The sequence below is a fragment of the Anopheles coustani genome, chromosome X (assembly GCF_943734705.1).
Source record: "Anopheles coustani chromosome X, idAnoCousDA_361_x.2, whole genome shotgun sequence".
NCBI classification, from domain to species: Eukaryota; Metazoa; Arthropoda; class Insecta; order Diptera; family Culicidae; genus Anopheles; species Anopheles coustani.
The window spans coordinates 16306303-16325018 of NC_071290.1; the positions used below are offsets into that span (position 1 = coordinate 16306303).

General features: G+C 48.2%; 2 protein-coding genes across 2 annotated transcripts in view; one reads left to right on the forward strand and one right to left on the reverse strand.

Moving 5' to 3' along the window:
- LOC131269715 (cytosolic carboxypeptidase 2-like) overlaps positions 1-6195 on the reverse strand; it is a 31126-nt gene extending 24931 nt beyond the window's left edge. Inside the window, exon 1 of the mRNA XM_058272208.1 lies at positions 6111-6195. Within this exon, the coding sequence (XP_058128191.1) occupies positions 6111-6195 (85 nt within the window). The remainder of the gene's footprint in view (positions 1-6110) is intronic.
- The window catches only part of LOC131269716 (glutamine-dependent NAD(+) synthetase), a 44343-nt gene extending 25627 nt beyond the window's left edge, over positions 1-18716 (forward strand). Inside the window, exons 3-5 of the mRNA XM_058272209.1 lie at positions 1975-2017; positions 14688-14860; positions 15992-18716. Coding sequence (XP_058128192.1) covers positions 14715-14860; positions 15992-18311 — 2466 coding nt within the window. The 5' untranslated portion in view covers positions 1975-2017; positions 14688-14714 and the 3' untranslated portion in view covers positions 18312-18716. The remainder of the gene's footprint in view (positions 1-1974; positions 2018-14687; positions 14861-15991) is intronic.

The following is an 18716-nucleotide window of genomic DNA, read 5'->3' on the forward strand; positions in this document are numbered from 1 at the left end:
CTTCCGTTTATCTTTCGGGCACAAGTACTACCCCGAATGTAAGTGGTCCGTGTGTCGAAACGTCCGGGTGGAATTCTGTACTTCCCCGCTTGCCCTCGCCACACCTCCCCGCCCGTGGGTTTGTAATAGCCGAGTATGAAAAATGTGCGATCCACGAGATTCTGCTCCGGAACAAGCAGAGGCATTTTGCCTTTTGATTATTTATTTTCCGAAGGAAAAAGTGAACATCGTTCAGACCCTGGCATACGCTTTTTTCCCCTGCCCGGGTGGGTAGGAGGGGTATGGAAAGGTTGTCTGCTTAGAAAACACGTGTGGGTGTGTGTTTGTGTGTGTGCGCGTTCTTGTATTCTTCCCTGCGAGGGAATTAGAAACAAAAGTTTGAAAAACAAAACCGTTCCCCGTTTGGAAGGTGATCTTTGCGGAAAGATGGTGAAAATGCACGGGTTTTTCTTTTCTCGGCATGCTTGTACCTTCGTTCAGCAATGTGCGTGGTCGCTTGCCACTTTTTGCGCTTGTTCTTGAGTTGCTCGCTTGACGGAAGCCTTTTCTTTTCCTTGTGGATATTTTTTTTCCCCCCGGTTGTTTTTCTTCATCATGACGTGACAGGTCGCGTTAACATCGCGCGAAAAAAACAACATAAACGCACACTCACACACACACACATCCAAACATACATTTGCACATTTCATCGACCCCGAACGCTTCCCTCCTCCCATCCCGCAATCCTCCCTTTGCCTCGACTCGAATGAAAAGTAACCCCAGGCGACATGGTGGCGCGCTGGATTGTTTTACTCCCCCCCCCCCCCATTCCCCACCAACCTTCCTTTACCCTCCGCTAGGATGATATTTGGCATGTGAAATAATATTGTTATCTCATTCCGAACTTAAGCGAACGGCGTCGTCTTTTGCTAGAACACGGACCCGAGCACGAATAAAAAATACGTGGGCGCTGTTGGAAAGTGATCTTTCATAATACGCTTGTTGTTCGCCCGCCCGCCGGCAACAGAATTCCGAAGAAAAAGAAACCGACGCACACACACACAAACAAACAAAGCAAAAAAGGCAACAGTACAAGCGGTTCGTTTTGCAAAACGGCAGGGACAGGGCGAAGAGAAAGGTGAAAAATCGGTGCCGGTGTAACGTCATGTAACGCGTTCGTGCGTAACGTTCAGCGGTCGTCAACACCATCTAGTGATTTTTATTTATTTTAAATTTTTTGGCGTGTGGGGTCTGTATTTTCGCTGAAAATTTTCTATAGTTTAATTTACACTTGAATCCAGCAGGCCATAACATTTTATTTTGTAAAATTAATTAAACCTACGGTTTTGGAAAACAAAGCAACGATTTAGTGTTTAAGCGCGAAATGTCGTTATTGTTACCAAACTGATGACAAAAAAATGCGCAAGGCAAGAGAGAGAGAGACTTATTTAATTGATGCTGTTATATATTCTTTTTCGGGGGAAAATGTGAGTCTAGTTGTTGGTGCAATAATGTATGTCCAAACACAATCAGCTAGTCTAAACGATTTCACAAAGTGTTAACACTAAGCATCCCAAAGGATTAAAATTTTGGATTCAATTCAGCGTAAGGACATAGTCAAATGAATTTTCTCTGGTAATCAAAACATTTTTACCACATTATTTTCGGACATTATTTGGTTGCAAATCAATCAAGTCCGGTGGAACTGTTGATGACTATATGCAAGATGATTTTGGTCCAACAACATTGCTAAAATGTTTAATCAGGAGGAATTATTCCCATTAAAAAAACGTTATTTCATCAGCAACGCACACTGTGGCGGTGAGTCACTGTTGTTTTTTTCATCATGACATAACAGGTCTCGTGCTTTCATTTCGCGTACAAGAATGCTTTGGAGTTTCAAATTTTCGCTTTTTAAATGTTATTAAGATTTATTTATTTAAACATTAAATTGTTACAATTGAATTTTAACGTTATATTCATTCTGTTTTTCAGCTTAAAACATCCGAGTGCTGCCGGTTTCACGCATCCACACAGGGTAAGTGTGTTTTATTAGAATAACTATACCGTATTTATATGCAACTTATCCATCACCGAAGGCGAAGATAGTAGTTTGGGAAAATGTTAAACTCGGAAAAAACAAGTTTTGTAAAGTCTTCCTGTTTTTTTTCAAAAACACAGACAAAGAAGTAAAAGCAGGGTTGCCGAAGACTGGCGTTGTTGGTGTTGGTCGATTTTTGGCGGTCGCACAATCTCGCCTGACGCTTTCGAAACCGGCTGCGGAGGGAAAGCTTTTTCCCCCAATGCACGTGATGCCGATCGGTGATCTTTCGATGCAGGGGTGTGCATGTGTGTGTTTGTGGCAAAAAATAGCCATTGTCTCGGCGGCGGCGGCGACCGATTCGCGCGTTCGATCGATGCGAGCGTTCGATCGAGTCGCGCGCGACATTTGCCGGTGGGTGTTTTATTTGATTCCATTTTCGTTTTTCACGGTCGCTTGCATCATCGCAAGTGAGTTATAAAACGAAACCGCTGATCGTACGCCAACTGTTCGCGAAGGGAGGGCCATTTGTCTGCTATTGTCCTGCCGGGTAGCGTTTGGTTTAGAATTTCTGCTCGCTCTCTCTCTCCTTTCGGTGGGCGGCGGGCGAGTGGATGACGGGGAGGATGCTAGTTGACCCTTCGAACCAGAACACTATTCTTAACCCGCCCCCCACCCCACACCTGAACATCTGTTCGGGCCCGTCGGTGCTGCCTGTCAGCTGTCTTGGCGAGGTTTCGTTTGATGCAGCTGCGCTGAATGTCGCCCGAATGTCGCCCGCTCGAGAAAGACAGTGAAAAACACACCTACAAACGATGACGATGGGGTGCAGGAGGAGGAGAAGGAGGAGGAGGAGAAGGAGGAGGAGGGTAGGAGAACAGTCGCGAACAGTCGGGCAACAGCTGACGAGGATGCCCCCGAGCATGAGGAAACGCTTTCTTGGCCGCGAAAAAAAAATGTCACACTCTTTATCTTTATCTCGTGACGCAGCGACCGATTATTTCTCACCGTTTTATTTCACTGCTCAGGAATGCGTCAGGTTTTCAAGTGCTTGAAATGTTCGATGACAATTTTAAATAAAATGTGCCCTTACTTTTCGAGAACATAACTACACAAAGTTGGTTTTCTAGGACGGATTTTTTTTTTAATTTTTAAGACTCACAGTTGAAGTAGAACGAACGATTGCATTAAAAACATAGACAAACTTTCATCGGTGATAAGAAAAAAGATAAAAAAGCTAATTGAATGAAGTAATTTTTGTTGTAAAGTTACATCTTTTAAGTACTTTCGAAAAATATTCTGGAAGGCACTGCACACTATACACTTCTCCATACGCCATAAGTCTTGAAAGGAAGGACAGCGACTTTGTGCAAATCTTTCTCGCTGGTTTTCAGCCACGATATGACGTTCAATGGTAGTTAAGGGACCCCAAAACATTTTAAATACACTGTAACAAACCTCAAAAGCCATATAAAGTATCGGGGTTTTTTACCACTTGTCGGCTTTAAATAATCTTTGGTTACGTGGTTCGTGATAAAGTTGGATGTTTCAACGTATAATTAAAGGTAGTTGATTCAATTTGTTGGCCACAATGGATTCAATTTAAATTATACAGTTGTCAAACTTATTTCAAATTTAAAAGAAAACCTACTCTTAATTTGGCTTTTAACGGAAATTTGCTAGCGTTTTCCGTTTTTGCATGAAAAGTTGTTAAAGTTTTGCTTTTTTTTACGTTAATACGTTAAACGTTAATTACGTGACAAAGATTCGGAAAACGGGTCGGATCGAGGAAAAACTTTGTCACTAACATTTTAACACAAAACTATCCCATTTTTTCTACCTCCATTCCTCGGTTGGGCCCAAAACTATGTCTAGGACGGTGAGTTTGCTCGTACTTTGACCGATTTTTCTACCAATTTTCTAATATCATTGGAGTAGTTTTGAGCGTTTTTCGGCACGTTAATAAATAAACAAACCCAAAAAAAGGGGCTGCTGTCTAAGGGCTCCCCCTTCCCCCCTCCCCAGGGTCGGTTGCATTCCCCGCATGCATTCTCGGCGTCGACCCCGACCCCAAAAGTCCACTCTGACCCACAATTTGGGGGTTCTTCGACAGTTGCACCTGGTAGTCGGAAAATGGTTGGAACTGCACTCAAAAAAAAAAAACGAATCAACGGTTGAAAATTGTTTTCCAACAACCAACGGTATGACGCGCAGGACCCTCCTGGGGGTGCATTGTTGTTGCTAGGTAGTAGAGAGAGCCAAACCGGACGCAACGCGGGAAAACAATGAGAAAAAAGGCCCGCAAACGTGAAGAAAATAGCAACCGACTCGTATTTCGGAACAATAAGACTGCTTTTCTTTTGCCCACGCTCGGCACGCGTGTCATTCCGCAGTGCGGGAATGTGGTTTGGTGAAAATGGCAGGTGGAAATGATTTTCACGGCCTAACGCACGCTATGGTTGCTTTGAATTATAGTCACCGGAGAGGATCCTCCATTTTCTTTTAAAGCTTAAAGCATTTTTTGAGGCGAATTTCTTTATAATATCTTCAAATCGTGGAGTTGTATGAGGAAACTATTACAACTTGTAGATTTGATGTTTTTTCGCGTGCAGAACATTACCTTTGTATGTGTTCCTTAAGATCATATGTTTGTAAATGAAGCTTTTTCAATTTACTTGATTACTTAGGATGATTTTGTAAATCGTTTTATAAAAATTATTATACCTCTCAATGGAACAATGCTCTGTCTTACTCATGTTTATCGTGATTGAAAAACAATTATTTGCTCTTATTTTGATTTTACACGGTCGTTACGAGGTCCATCGAGCTTTTGTTTCGTAGTTAGTATATTTTAGATGACTTTTTAAATTTGTTTTCATCAATTTGCATATACTTTATATTTTTACTTGTTTGTACTTAGAAACTGTACTCTCAGGTGAAATCCATAGAATGTTTTTAAGTCGGTATGGAGTTTTTTAAACATTCTCCTATGTGAAGGATTGTTTCACTTCGATTCGAATAGAATCAAAACGAGCAGATAAAATTCAGTTAGTTTTTCCTTTAGTTGAAAGGTAATTTTACATCGAACAAGTGCACATGTTTTGGTATGCTTTAAACGGAAACTGTAACTGTGAGAATATTCTTACGACATATAATTGTAATTAAAAGAATATGTTAGAAATATAATTGTAAGAATAGTTTTAGACAGGAGCAGCAGGACAAATACAATATTTAATAAACTATGTAGAAAGTGTACTGTAACGTCTTTACTTTTACTCGACTAGATTTTTATCAAATTTGCTAACATTTCAAGTTACCGTTTTTCATAATTTTATAAGATTCAACTCTTGTGTCAACTTTTCACAAATGTTTCTTAGGTATGAGAATAGATTTTCAACTATATCTCACGCGTGGAAACGACATTCTTTTTTTATTAATTATGATTTTCCATCGTTATATCGTTATCGTCATATTGGTTGTTTGTTTACATTCAGCAATCACATTTTTAAACTCTATTTAAATATTATAGAGTTACTAACGCTAACTCTATAGTATTTATACTCTTTTTACAGAGCATGGCGCCTTTAGAATAAACAGTCAAAAAGTGTAGTTAAAAACCAAATATTTTCAACAGTTGTATGCCGTTCAAAAACTGTTAAGTTAATATTTTACAAATATTACAAATTAAATAACGAAGCAAGTATTTGAATGAAAACGTAATTGTTTTCATTTCGACGCAACTTTCAAGAGCAATATCTCCCGCAATTGTACTTTAAAATGAGTAATATTCTGGAAATTTATTATTAAACTTTCCTTTTTTAATATGAAAGAGAGATTTTGAAAATTGGTTTCATGAAGTGTCAAACCAAAAGACTGGACTCTGAACCTCTGTGGAGGGAAAGGGGTAAATTTAAATTGAAAACCGTCGTAGGGAGGAAACACTGGAGGGGTTTGGGGTGGGAGGGGTGTATTTGGATGACGTTGGCATGCACGAAAGGACGGAACGTCGTATGACTCATCGCGAGCGGACTGTTGGAGTGTTTGGTTGGTTGGATATTGTTGGTAGAAGCAGTGCAGAAAAAGCGCTAACCTTTGGCCGCGAGCGTGGCGCAGACCGGAAATAGCTGCGTCTGCAGGCACCGGACACGATCGCCCGCCGTGAGACTCCAGTTCATGGTGCCGGGTTGGTTGCTGGGGCGGCTGGCGTTGATGGTGTTGGTGCTGGTGCTGGTGCTGGCCGTCGTCCTTCGGCTCCGTCGGCCGCACGTCACACATCACGTGCTTCCCTGCCACCTTCCTTCTCTCTCACGTCCTCTCTCTCACTCTCTGTCACTCGCTCTCCCTCCCTCTCTCTCTTTCCCTTGCTCTATTTCTTCCTTTCGCCGATCGTTTGTGAAGTTGTCCGGCAGGGATTTTTCGGAAGCTGCTTTACACCGGTGCCTGGATCCACCGCACGGATCGTCACGGCACGCGCCGCGGAAATGCCGGTAAACAAAGCGCAACCCGGAACGACCACGGAACAACCGGAACGTGGAACAGCGCGCGCGAAACCGCGAACACTCTCGCACACTCAACTCGGGCCGACGCGTCTGCCGCTTCTGCTGCCGGGACTCGCGCTAAGGGAACGGCAAACGCTTGCTGGCGATGGATGGCGACGGCCCGGTACGCCCGGTACCGGCGCACTGCTAGCCCAGCAATGGATGCGGGGAAGAGTGGGAGAGGCAGGCCGGCAACTCGAAGCGAATCGCAAATTTTCCACCCGGCGCAGGGAGGACAATTCAGTCCAAGGTTTCCCGGTCTCCTCTCCTGGCCGCGTAGACCAGGCCACATCCCCGGACCTTTCCCTTGGGGGAGGGAGGGTGGGGGGAAAAGGGGGTGGGAGAAGTAGGAGGTCTTTGCCACCTCAACCCCTTGCAGGAGGTTCGCCCTTCGCCGCGTCATTATTTTATTCTCCAGCAGTTCGTCATAAAGCCTCCACACTGTTCGTTCGTCCTTGCCGCCGATCCTTTCTCCCTCTCTCTCTCTCTCTCTCCCTTCCATACCACTTCCCAAAAAAATATGCACACAACCCCCCACCCCCTTTCACTCTCTTTCTTTAAACCATTTCAAATTATTAATCTACTTTGGAGGAAATTGCCCATCATAATAGTCCTGTAGAATCCGATAGACGTCTTATGGGTTCTCTCTCTCTCTCCCTCTCTCTTTCGCTCTCCGGTCGTTCCGGAAGTGGCCGGATGTGGTGGACGATGGGAAACCACAGAGGGAGCGAGGGAGAAAGAGAGAGGACACGGTGGACACCCTAACCGCGCGGTTTACGTCAGACCCGGCGTACCTTCACTCCACACACTCACCCATTGGGTGCTGGCATTTGGGCACCAGAAAAGGATGCCACATGTCATGCCCACGATTGTTTATGTGTATTTGACACCGGGAGTGGTTGGCGGGGCGGGTTACCAGGGCAGCCAGGTGAAATTAAACCCGCCTTCGGCTCGGTCTTTGCCTCCGAACCGTTCCGATTGCCACTCGCATTCCGCCATCTTGTCAAACTCTGGCAGCAACCTCCCCCCACCCCCTCCTCCTCTAGGTTTCGTGTTTAGGAACTTCCACGGGTTTCGCGTTACTACACGACTGCGAACATTTTCTAAGAGCCACGACCACAGCGTTGTTTTACAGTCGTTATCACTAAGTTTTGTCTCTAAGGTATCTGATTTTGACATAACGCATCCAGTTTTGTCTCTAACGCATCAATCTTTTATTCTTTTAAAATTGTAGGCCATCTTAGACTTTGGTTATTTTACTTGAAGTCACAACATGAAGAATAAAATACACCAACAAATCCTACAAAAATAACACAATGTAAAATTTTGAACAAAGTAAACGTCAGTCCGGATCAGTTTATAGATTGAAAAAAATATACTTCTGGAGTGCCAAATAGAATATGAACACACGATACCTCGAGATCAACGCTAGTGTGTTACAAACGATTAGTGTAAATTAACAAATTTGGTCTTTTATTACTCCAATTACAATTTGTGACAGAAAAAGACGGTGTCTATTTTTCGCTCTTATTTGTACATTTTCCTATCTATCATAGTTCCTCTTTTCTATCATCTTTGACAGGTGCTTGCTAGAGCGAACAGATTTAGCAGTGTAGATTTGTCAGTTTCTTATTGATCGAACTTAATTATCTGGAATAACCTCAATTGGCATTTTATTTTATTTGTTTTGACGGCTATTAACAAGCACAGATCACATCGAGGCCAGGATGCGTTGGGGACAAACATCAGTACAATAGAGACAATAACACCTGATATAGAGACAGAATTTACTGGCAACGACTGTAGGAACTTTCATTCTACCTGTTCCTGCGAAGTTCTTTCCGAATGTCGAGAAGATAAATTGTGTGAATCTACATGACCACAACATGTCCAAAAAATGTGCTGTAGTCAAAATTATTCGGTTGAACTAGAGATTCAACGTTGAATGATTCATGTAGGCTAGAGAACCAAATAATCTCTGTGTTCACAAATAAAATATCACCATCAGAATAAGATAAATGTATGCACAAGTTTTAATGCGTGTTTAAATGCTTTCGTAAACAATCCTATTGCTGCACATTGGTTGGTCGTTTGCGGTGCATACGAATGTAAGCCAGTGCCTTTTTAGAACAAACACGATCAAACGCTGGCTTGGTTTCCCCGCGAAGTTTGTTGTGCTGTTGTGCTTAACCCCCAGGAATTACCCCTTTTCAAAAACGTTGCGGCGTAAGCAGTTGCGGTATTTGCCTCCCTCCCCCCTTCCGAGGTGTATTGACATCCGATTGAAGCGAGATGGAACGAAAACAGACGGTTCGGCGTCGCTATGTCACTGCTTTCGGGCGTTGTCGGGAGCGAAGGGAATGCCGGTGCACGGAGCCACAACCACATTGGGTTGCTATTTGCAGATGAATACTGTTTGCGTGAATAAACGTGATCATTTAGCACTAGCACAGTGTTTTTCAGGCTTTTAAGTACCTATTTCGAGCAAATTAACGATTAATAAAACAAAACTCAGAAAATTTTGCGTTAATTGAAGCGCTCGACAAATTTCCCTACAAATGTTTTGACGGATGCGATAGGTTGGAAAACGATTTCAATAAAAACGATCGTTTCGTTTTCATTTGACGATCGCCTATTTTTACGACTTTGTTCGAAAGCGGTGTAGTTCTTTTCCTGTGTTACAATTGAACTGACAACCTTTCGTTTAAAGCTATAATTAATTCCATACCAGATTAAATTGGTTTGGAAAACACTGTAGAGACACCAAAGGGGGCCAACAACATTTTGATCGGGTCGTATAAATCAAAACGAGCTGAACCTGGGGGTTTCCTCTCGAATTCTGCCACTTTCTTTTATCTATCAACCGCGCACACACACGCGTGCCGGGGTTTTCCACATACCAATACTAATGCCGCATCCCTGGCGGGGGGGATTCCGTTTCGCGATATTGACCAAACAAATCACCCTTAGCAGAGCGGACTCGCTCACCATGGCTGCGTGTCCGACATTGGCATGGAAATACGGCCAGCGACGGGGGAAAACCCCGCTTCTGCGCACCCAGATTTCCATCTCCCCACCGGCGGCCATTAGCGCTTTCTCCTTCGCTACGCTCCAGCTGTCGCTGTTTCTCGTCTGCTGGGTCGTAAATTGAGCAACCCTTTCGGGAGGTGCGAGTTTTGCCGCTCGCGAATCATACATTGTATTCAATTAATCCCCTGCACGACCGCCGATTAATCCCTTTTGGCCCAGTCTCGGCCCCCGCACGGGGTAAATGAACTCGACAGCACGATGCGTTGGTTTCTTTTTTTCCTCTTGAACTACAGAACTGATATAGGCCTTGCCTTCAGCACCAGCTTACGAAAATCACGCACCTTTACGTCTCCACACCAAATTGTATGGGAATTCCCAAATTTTGTCAAATTTTGTATGGGAATTTCCTGTCATTCTGACAGTTTTCAAATTCAATTGAAGCTATTCGCTATTTATATCAATACGTCCATAAGCAGGTGTGAAGATCGCTTGCCAAAAAGGAGCATAGACTAGTGTTGGTCGAATCGGGATTTGGAAGAGCTGAGAGTTGATCCCTTTAGGGATTCTATAGGATTGAATCCCATATGACGGATTCGATTCAGATATGAATTGATTCGCTTAGGATGCAATTTTATTCTTCGATTCGACTTTGTTCCTTGTCATCAGCTGAGTCGATTCTAATTGGACCCCCTTGGAACTCGAAACGGGTTCTACTTAGACTCGATATAATTCGGTTGGATTAGTTGTGAACTGAAATACTTCATCGTATTTTTAATATATTCGTTTATTTAGATTTAGAATAAGACTCTCAATGGAATCTTATTAACACGTAAGTTGCCTCTTTACTCAAAAGTGGGTGACAGCGACGATTAGGTCTAAAAAGTTTTTGGACCATAAATAAAAGAAAATACAACTTAAAAACTATAGTAATATTAAAAACGAGTTCTTTGGGAAGCAAAGCCTTTGCTTGGCCTTTGAAAACCGTCGTTTTAACAAATGTTATGAACAAATTTTATTTAAAAAAGAGCTGAAAGCGTTTTTCGTGAAGTAGTACGGCGAACCTCGCAACGATTTGTTTTTCGACGGAAAAAGCGTGTTATAAGTTTATTAGCGCGCTAGTTTTCTTTGTCGGATTGGGATTTGAATTCGGAGTAACGCATTTCAGGATAGAACCGAATTCGTACAAGGAGTCGATTTTCCCATCACTGGTTAAAGTGGATTAGTATACAGCTTAACCATGATTGTGTTCTCATATTAATTTCTCCAGTACTAACATATTTCTTTCATATGAAAGACAAATTGTGCTATTGTCAGAATTAGAATCCTCCATTTAAAATGACTCGTTGTAGTTTGCATCTCCATTTATCCACGTGTTTGGTACTTGGAACTCCCCTAGAGGTAGGTCGTTGTAATACCAACTACCCGATCTGCCAATTTAAAGTACATGATTATAGCAGCTGAAGCCAAGTTTTCTACATCATTATACGAAACAATTACACCCCCACGTTGAGTTAGTTGAGGCGCCTCAAAGGGATATACCCAAGTTCCCAGGACATGTTCGTTCAGAAAACCGAAAAGAAATGAAACCAACACACCCACACACCAGCGGAAACGGGCATTCGCCGCTGCATTATCGATAGTTTGCTGTGAACTTGTTTCTCCGCAGACGTCACCCAGTGACAGTGCGTTTGTGTATGTCACCCGCCCGATTGGTAGAAGGAGGTCACAGTACTGCGAACCTCACAACAGTTCGCCTAATGCGAAGCGAGCGGGAAATTGGAACACACCAGACCGCATCGTTGAGGGCGCGAGGGACCCTTCCACGGCGAGTGATTTATAGCTTAGCTCCGGGAAGTTCCCTGCGTGGCGCTTCCCTGCTTGCCCTACTGACCTCAAAATGGCATTCGTGGGGAAGGTTGACGAGAGCATCCCGTTGGGATCGCGCGTGAAATGTACTTAATTGTTATTTCCTTTCGTATTCCTGCGACAGCAATGTCTTGCTGAGCCAAAGGCAACAGTCACCGTACTGCGTACAAATTACTTTATGGCAGTGCGTCCACTTTTTTATAGCAAGTTCATGTTTAAGTTAGTTGGAGCATCAGATGTTCAGAGGATCTGCAATGTGTGAGAGCACCTGCATTTGGCGACTTACCTTCGTTGAGATTCAGCGGGGCGTCCATCATCGTGGGCCGGAGATTCCTGGACTCTGGTTACTATTTGGCGTAAGAGGTATCTCCTCCTTCCTTGCACGGTTTATATTGGACTCGGTGCTATCAAAACCTTCCGGCTATTCCGGCTTTGACGCTATCAAGCTGTAAATCTTCCGGCGCTGAACATCGCCATACCGTCGTTGATCGCGCGTTGATTGTAGTGAAGCTCAGCTGTCAAAACGGGGCCAATGGCCTGTCCTTCCAAAGCCGGACGTTCGGTGCTCGAGGTAGCAGCTCGCATACACCGCCACAAACACACACACTCACGACCGGACACGGACACTAGCGCTGAGAAGACGGGTCGCGGACTATGGCCACCTCGGGGCCTCCAGGTCAGCCTGGACGTCACCGCACGTCACCGGGATGGCCTCCGGGATCTGGCTGTCGTGCGCTCGTACTCGCACTGCCTGCTGGCCGTGCGCTTTTTCGCCAGACACTACCTGCTACTGCCTGCTACTACTGCCGGGCTCGTGGCCGAGCTGGTACTGTGCTGGCACGCTGGTGGTGTTGCTCGCCCACCACTACAAAGCTACTGCGCCGTGCTACCGTGGTCCCGCTCTCGCTTCCACCTCCTAGGGGAGCCTAGGAACCCCTGACCCGAGCATGCCAGCCAGCGCCTCGCAGCAGTAAGTTGCTTTGTGTGTTGTGGCAGGCGGAGAAGGGGGAAGGAGTGACTGCGGCCATACAGGCTGCCACGGCCGTGAATGCACGCTCTGAGCAGTAGATAAAAGCACGCGACAAAAGATACTTCGGCGCGCGAAGTGGAACTTTGAGCCCGTGGAGCCTTCAAACCTTATAGGACTTCACGAACGTAACCCTTGCCACCGAGAGCCTGCCATTCTGCAGCAGACCCACGCAGGCAGGAGGTGGTGAAGGAGCGCAAAGACTAGTTGGATCCACCCGAAACTTCTCCCAGCGCAAGCGGTAGGGTGAGTTCTGGGAACTCCGGAATATCTCGCCCATACGAGAGTTGTGACATCGGCTACGACGACGACGACGACGACAACTACCACGTCAGATAAGGCCACGACATTCGGCCACTTGGCAACCGAAGCTGTCGTCGGTCGTGCGGCGCTGGATCAATCGAGCATACCGATACACAACCTACCTCCCCTGTGCTCCCGACCGCCCAGAAGTCTGCGGAAGCTTCCAACCTCCGAGCGCTCCCCACCCGACACGCGTACGTGTACCGAGTAGTAGTATTGTCGTTGTTGTCTACCGTTCGCTAGCGTTCTCGCGCGCTCTACATTCCTGCCCATAAACCATTCCTGCCTCGCGGATAGTCCACATACTTCCTGGCGACCCACATTTCAACCCCCGCCTGGTCGTACTGACACGCAACGCAAATACAAACCGGAGCGAACTCCAAAGGTCCTTCCACCACAGACGCGCCGCTGAGGGAAAGGGGGACCCAGTTCTGTTGCCCTCACTCATCAAGTTTTTTTTAGTTTGGCGCAGGTGGAAGGAGGCACAGAACTGGAACGCCCGTACAACACCGAGACGGTACGCGATTGGCAAAGGGTTTGAACATTAAACTGCGGTTTTTAATCTAGAATCTGTCCTTTGCTCACCTCAATCGGCCCGATGTTGACCCCAGGTTCGCTAGCGGCAACGGCAGGCGAGTGCCCGGGTGAACCTTCCGTGTTTGCCTCAGCTCTATTGCAACGGATTGAAACGATTCGGAGAGTGCACGCTATATTTTGGTGGAATGTTTCGCGAGCTGGAGTTGAAAGAATTTGACGTCCTGGAGTTGGAATTCCTCGAAATAAAGACTCACTGGTGGTCGTTACCCGGTTTGGAACTGGTAATGAAGTCCAGAAGTTCAGAAGTCCAAAACCTCAAAGTTTAGGATAACGACTTCAAATTCTTATAGTTTGACTATAAGCAACCAGTAACCTCTTGATTCCATGACGAACATTCCCAGCTACACAGCGTCCTCTTCTAGGAGGTGTTCGGAAGAAGCGCTCTTCCAGTAAGGAGGCCAACGTGCTGCTTGAAGGTTTGCTTCCTCGGCCGAGGTAAACGAACCCCCGAAATGGCGAGAGTATCCTGCCAGTGCCCTTCCCCTCTCTCCCCCGGTGTCTGCGGTTCAGATGAGTAATGGGCCAGCTACCCCCCTATAGCTTGAGCTTGAGCCCCAGGTTCGCCTTTCGACCCCGCGAGAGGGTCCAGCTCGACGACCCCCTTTGCCAAAATGGAGGCAAACTCCAAGAAAGTTGGGAAAAGCACAAAACCGCCCCCGGAAGGAGGGTGTGTTTGATCGATAATTCACCTTTGCCCTACGAAGCCCAGGTAGCAGGTGGAAAAGCGTCGAATCGGATCGGGTCCGGACCGGGAAGTTGGGCTCGCATTCGCATTTTACCTCGCGTCGGTTCGGTTCAGTTTCGGTCTCTCCGGTCCGGAGGGGTTTGTTTTTCGGGCGTGCCCAAGGCAAAGTTTGGCTAGCGCGACTCACCAAAAATCACATTCGAATCAGACCACACACACACACACATACGCACGCACATACCGAAAACGCGTGACGGTTGCAGCATGGAGCAGCAGTGTTGTGGCAGCGCTGACGTCAAGGTACTTTCCCGCACGCAGTGACAGTGTCATGTGGTGGTTTGGCCGACTTGTGGGCCTTATTGTCCTTCCCCCAACTGTTGGGACCATACCGTGACACCCATCGTTCCACAGTGATGGAGTTTTAGTACAGTTTAGAACAGACACCAACCAACAAATATCCCGCCGGGAACAATCAATCTCCCGTTCATTTATTTTCCCCTCGAGCCATTTACGTAATCTGCGAAAAAGTCGATGTTGCGCTTGTTTACGTTACGTGCTTCGCTGCTTCCTTGCCGCCTTCAATAATCACCTTCCTATACCTTCTCCCTGTTTTGCTTGCAGCTGCAGACGAAGCGGGCCCGGCGCACGATGGGACACACCGTGCGGGTGGCCGTCGCCACCCTCAACCAGTGGGCCATGGACTTCCAGGGTAACCTCGAGCGCATCCTGCGTTCCATCGAAATCGCCGTCGCGGGCGGCGCCACCTACCGCACCGGACCGGAGCTGGAAGTAAGGTATGCATCGCTGCATTTTTGCAGCAGTCCTCACCGAAGACAAGACTGCCACACTGAGTAGACTAGAACATTGTCGGAAAAAAACCAAACAAACAAAAAGGAATTCGCTGCATTTCGAATGCTTGGTGCCTAAATGTAGGCAATCAGCAACGCGAACAACAACGACATTCGTTTCGAGTTGTCAAACGACTTTTAGAACAAATGCACGGATTTTGGTACTGTGAAATGCAATCTGAGACCCGTTTTATTTCTTTATTTATTCTGATTATTTCGGTTACCGTTACCGGAACTAAACCGTAACATAAACGATAGACAGTAAGTAAAAGAAGAAGAAGAAATTAAAGAACAATTTTAGGAATAGGAAAAGTACACTAGGCTATCCCACAAAGCAAGAACCAGTAACATAAAACTGGATTCGGCCACGATGTGTAAAAATGTTTGCTGCACTTAGAACCTAACAATAATAACACTGAGCATCAAATATTTCTGAAAATAATAAAAAAAAAGCACGAATTAAACCTGAAAATCAACCCGGTTGACAGAAATTGACATTGTTGCTGGTACTATGTAGTTCCAGCAAGAGTCCCAGCAATCTGCCATGGAAAAACTTGCTGGTACTACATGACAGCTGCAAAAAATTTCAATTTTTGTCAACCGGGAAGAGTTCAACTTTTCGTTTGCCTGACAGAGACACCTGTGACGCCGTTTGTTGGCGGATTTTTAATCCGCGGAAGCGTCTACAAGAAATTTATTAGTTCGAAGTGGGTTTTCATATTTTTTGTACTTAAAAAAGATGTGTAGGGATTAGACTATGAAAAATTAGAATGTTTTTAATGACGAGAAAAATGTTTTTCGGTTAAGTAGGGTATGTTGCCCCACTTTCCCGTACGAAGTGAAGTTTGTTTACATCCCATTTGATGTTTGTTTACATCCATCAGGATGGGTGTCAGGAGGCAGCGTTGACAGCACGCCACAAGGATGTGATCAGATGAGAACCGGTATGGCTTTAGGACCCCGAATGGGGTCTCCAGACGGCAAACTGTTCAATTACTAGGTAGAATAAATAAAATAACAAGATAACAACTAACAAAATGGTTCTAATGCACCGTGGTTTCGTTTCGGTTGTTGCAGTGGGTACAGCTGCGAGGACCACTTCCACGAGCCGGACACGTACCTGCACTGCTGGGAGGTGCTGCTGGAGCTGATGCGGGCGCCGGCCGCGCAGAACATGCTGATCGACGTCGGGATGCCGGTGCAGCACCGGAACGTGGCGTACAACTGCCGGGTGGCGTTCTACAACGAGCGTATCGTGCTGGTGCGCCCGAAGATGATTATGTGCGACGATGGCAACTACCGGGAGACGCGCTGGTTCTCGCCCTGGACGAAGGAGCGCCAGACGGAGGAGCTGCAGCTGCCGCGCTTCGTGGCGCTGGCGCTCGGCCAGGAGACGGTCCCGATCGGTGACGCGGTGATCGCGACACGGGACACCTGCCTCGGCTACGAGATCTGCGAGGAGCTGTGGAACCCGCGCAGCAAGCACATCGACATGTCGCTCGCCGGCGTCGAGATCATCGTGAACGGTTCGGGCAGCTATATGCAGCTGCGCAAGGCGCACATCACCACCGACCTGATCCGGAACGCCAGCTACAAGGCGGGCGGGGCGTACCTGTTCTCCAACCTGCGCGGTTGCGACGGCCAGCGCGTTTACTTCAACGGCTGCTCGGCGGTCGCACTGAACGGACAGGTCGTGGCCCGCGGCCGCCAGTTCGCCCTCGGCGAGGTCGAGGTGACGGTGGCCGCCTTCGACCTTCAGGACATCCGCGCCTACCGGGGAGCGCTCCGTTCGCGCAGCTCCCTCGCCGCCTCCACCCCGACGTATCCGCGCATCCAGCTGCCGATCGAGCTGGCCGGACTGGCGGCTAACTGGCACACGACCCCCGCCGGCGAACCTCAGGCCACCACAACCCAGGGCGGCGAATGGAGCTACCATAGGCCGGAGGAGGAGATAGCGCTCGGACCGGCCTGCTGGCTGTGGGACTACCTGCGGCGGTCGGGGCAGGGGGGCTTCTTCCTGCCACTAAGCGGTGGCGTCGACTCCAGCAGCACCGCCATCATCGTGTACTCGATGTGCCGACTGGTGGTGGAGGCGGTCGCGGGTGGCGACCGACAGGTGCGCGACGACTGCCGCAAGATCCTCGCCGACCCGGACTACCTCCCCACCGACGCCGGCGACCTGTGCGGCCGGCTGCTCTTCACCTGCTACATGGGCACGGAGAACTCGAGCCAGGAGACGCGCCGCCGGGCGTCGACGCTGGCGGCGCAGATCCGCAGCCACCATCTGGACATCGGCATCGATACGGCCGTGTCGGCGCTGCTCGGCGTGTTCCGGCTGGCGACGGGCCAGACGCCGCGCTTCCGCACCGACGGTGGCTGCCCGCGCCAGAACCTCGCCCTGCAGAACATCCAGGCCCGGACGCGCATGGTGCTGGCGTACCTGTTCGCGCAGCTGATGCTGTGGGTGCGGGGCCGCCCCGGCGGCCTGCTCGTGCTCGGCTCGGCCAACGTCGACGAGGCGCTGCGCGGCTACATGACCAAGTACGACTGCTCGTCCGCCGACGTCAACCCGATCGGCGGCATCTCGAAGGTGGACCTGCGCCGCTTCCTAGCCTACGCCCAGCGCGAGTTCTCGCTGCCGGTCGTGGCCGAGATCGTACAGGCGCCCCCGACGGCCGAGCTGGAGCCGCTCGTGGACGGTGCGATCGCACAAACCGACGAGCAGGACATGGGCCTCACGTACGCCGAGCTCGGCGAGTTCGGGCGCCTCCGCAAGCAGGCGTTCTGCGGCCCGTTCAGCATGTTCTGCAAGCTGGCGGCGGCCGGTGGCCGCGACCCGGCCGAGATCGCCGACAAGGTGAAGCACTTCTTCCGCTGCTACGCCATCAACCGCCACAAGATGACCGTGCTGACGCCCTCCTACCACGCCGAATCGTACAGCCCGGACGACAACCGCTTCGACCATCGCCCGTTCCTGTACCGCGCCAACTGGACCTGGCAGTTCCGCGCGATCGACGCCGAGCTCGAGCAGCTAGCCCGCCACCACCACCTCCACCACACGCCACCGAATGGCAGCACCGCCGTGCCGCCCCCATTGCCGCCACCAAGCCGGCCGGCGGACGAGCACGACTCGTCGCCGCACGACCCTTCACCGACCACCGGCACCGGTGACCACCACGGGACGCTCTTCTTCGCCGGACCGCACACCGGGAGCGCCAACAACACAACCACCACCACGATGAGCGGCGCGGCCAGCGCACACCACCTCTACCTACCCGGTGACGGCCAGCTCACGGTGGCGGCCGGCCTCCCCAAGTCCCAGAGCAGCGGCGGCTACAGCCGGATGCACTCGAGCGTGATGGGCAAAATCAAGGACCGCACCGGCGTCCCGGTCTAAGCACACACACACATCCACACCGACAACATGCAACCAGACACCAGACGGCCATCAGGCCAGGCCGGAAGGGACGACGGCGACGGGAAGGACCACAGGCTTACTAGGCTGTATTCATTGAAATTGTCCGGAAAAACACATTCCTTTGCGTAGGAACTTCCAAATAACGGTTTATAACTGATTTACACGTTAAAAGCGGACGTTAGCAAGTTGAAAGTATAAAAGTTAAGTTGTATACAGCTTCAGAGTCGGATCAATCCATTCCGGGGATCCTCCAGACATTTCCATTGCTCTAAACACGTTGACTGTCATGGCTATCTTTTTTTTATAGGCAGCTGTCATTAGTTGTAAAAAGTGTTTGTCCCATAAAATAATGAAAATGCAACGTAAAAATTATAGTAATCTTAA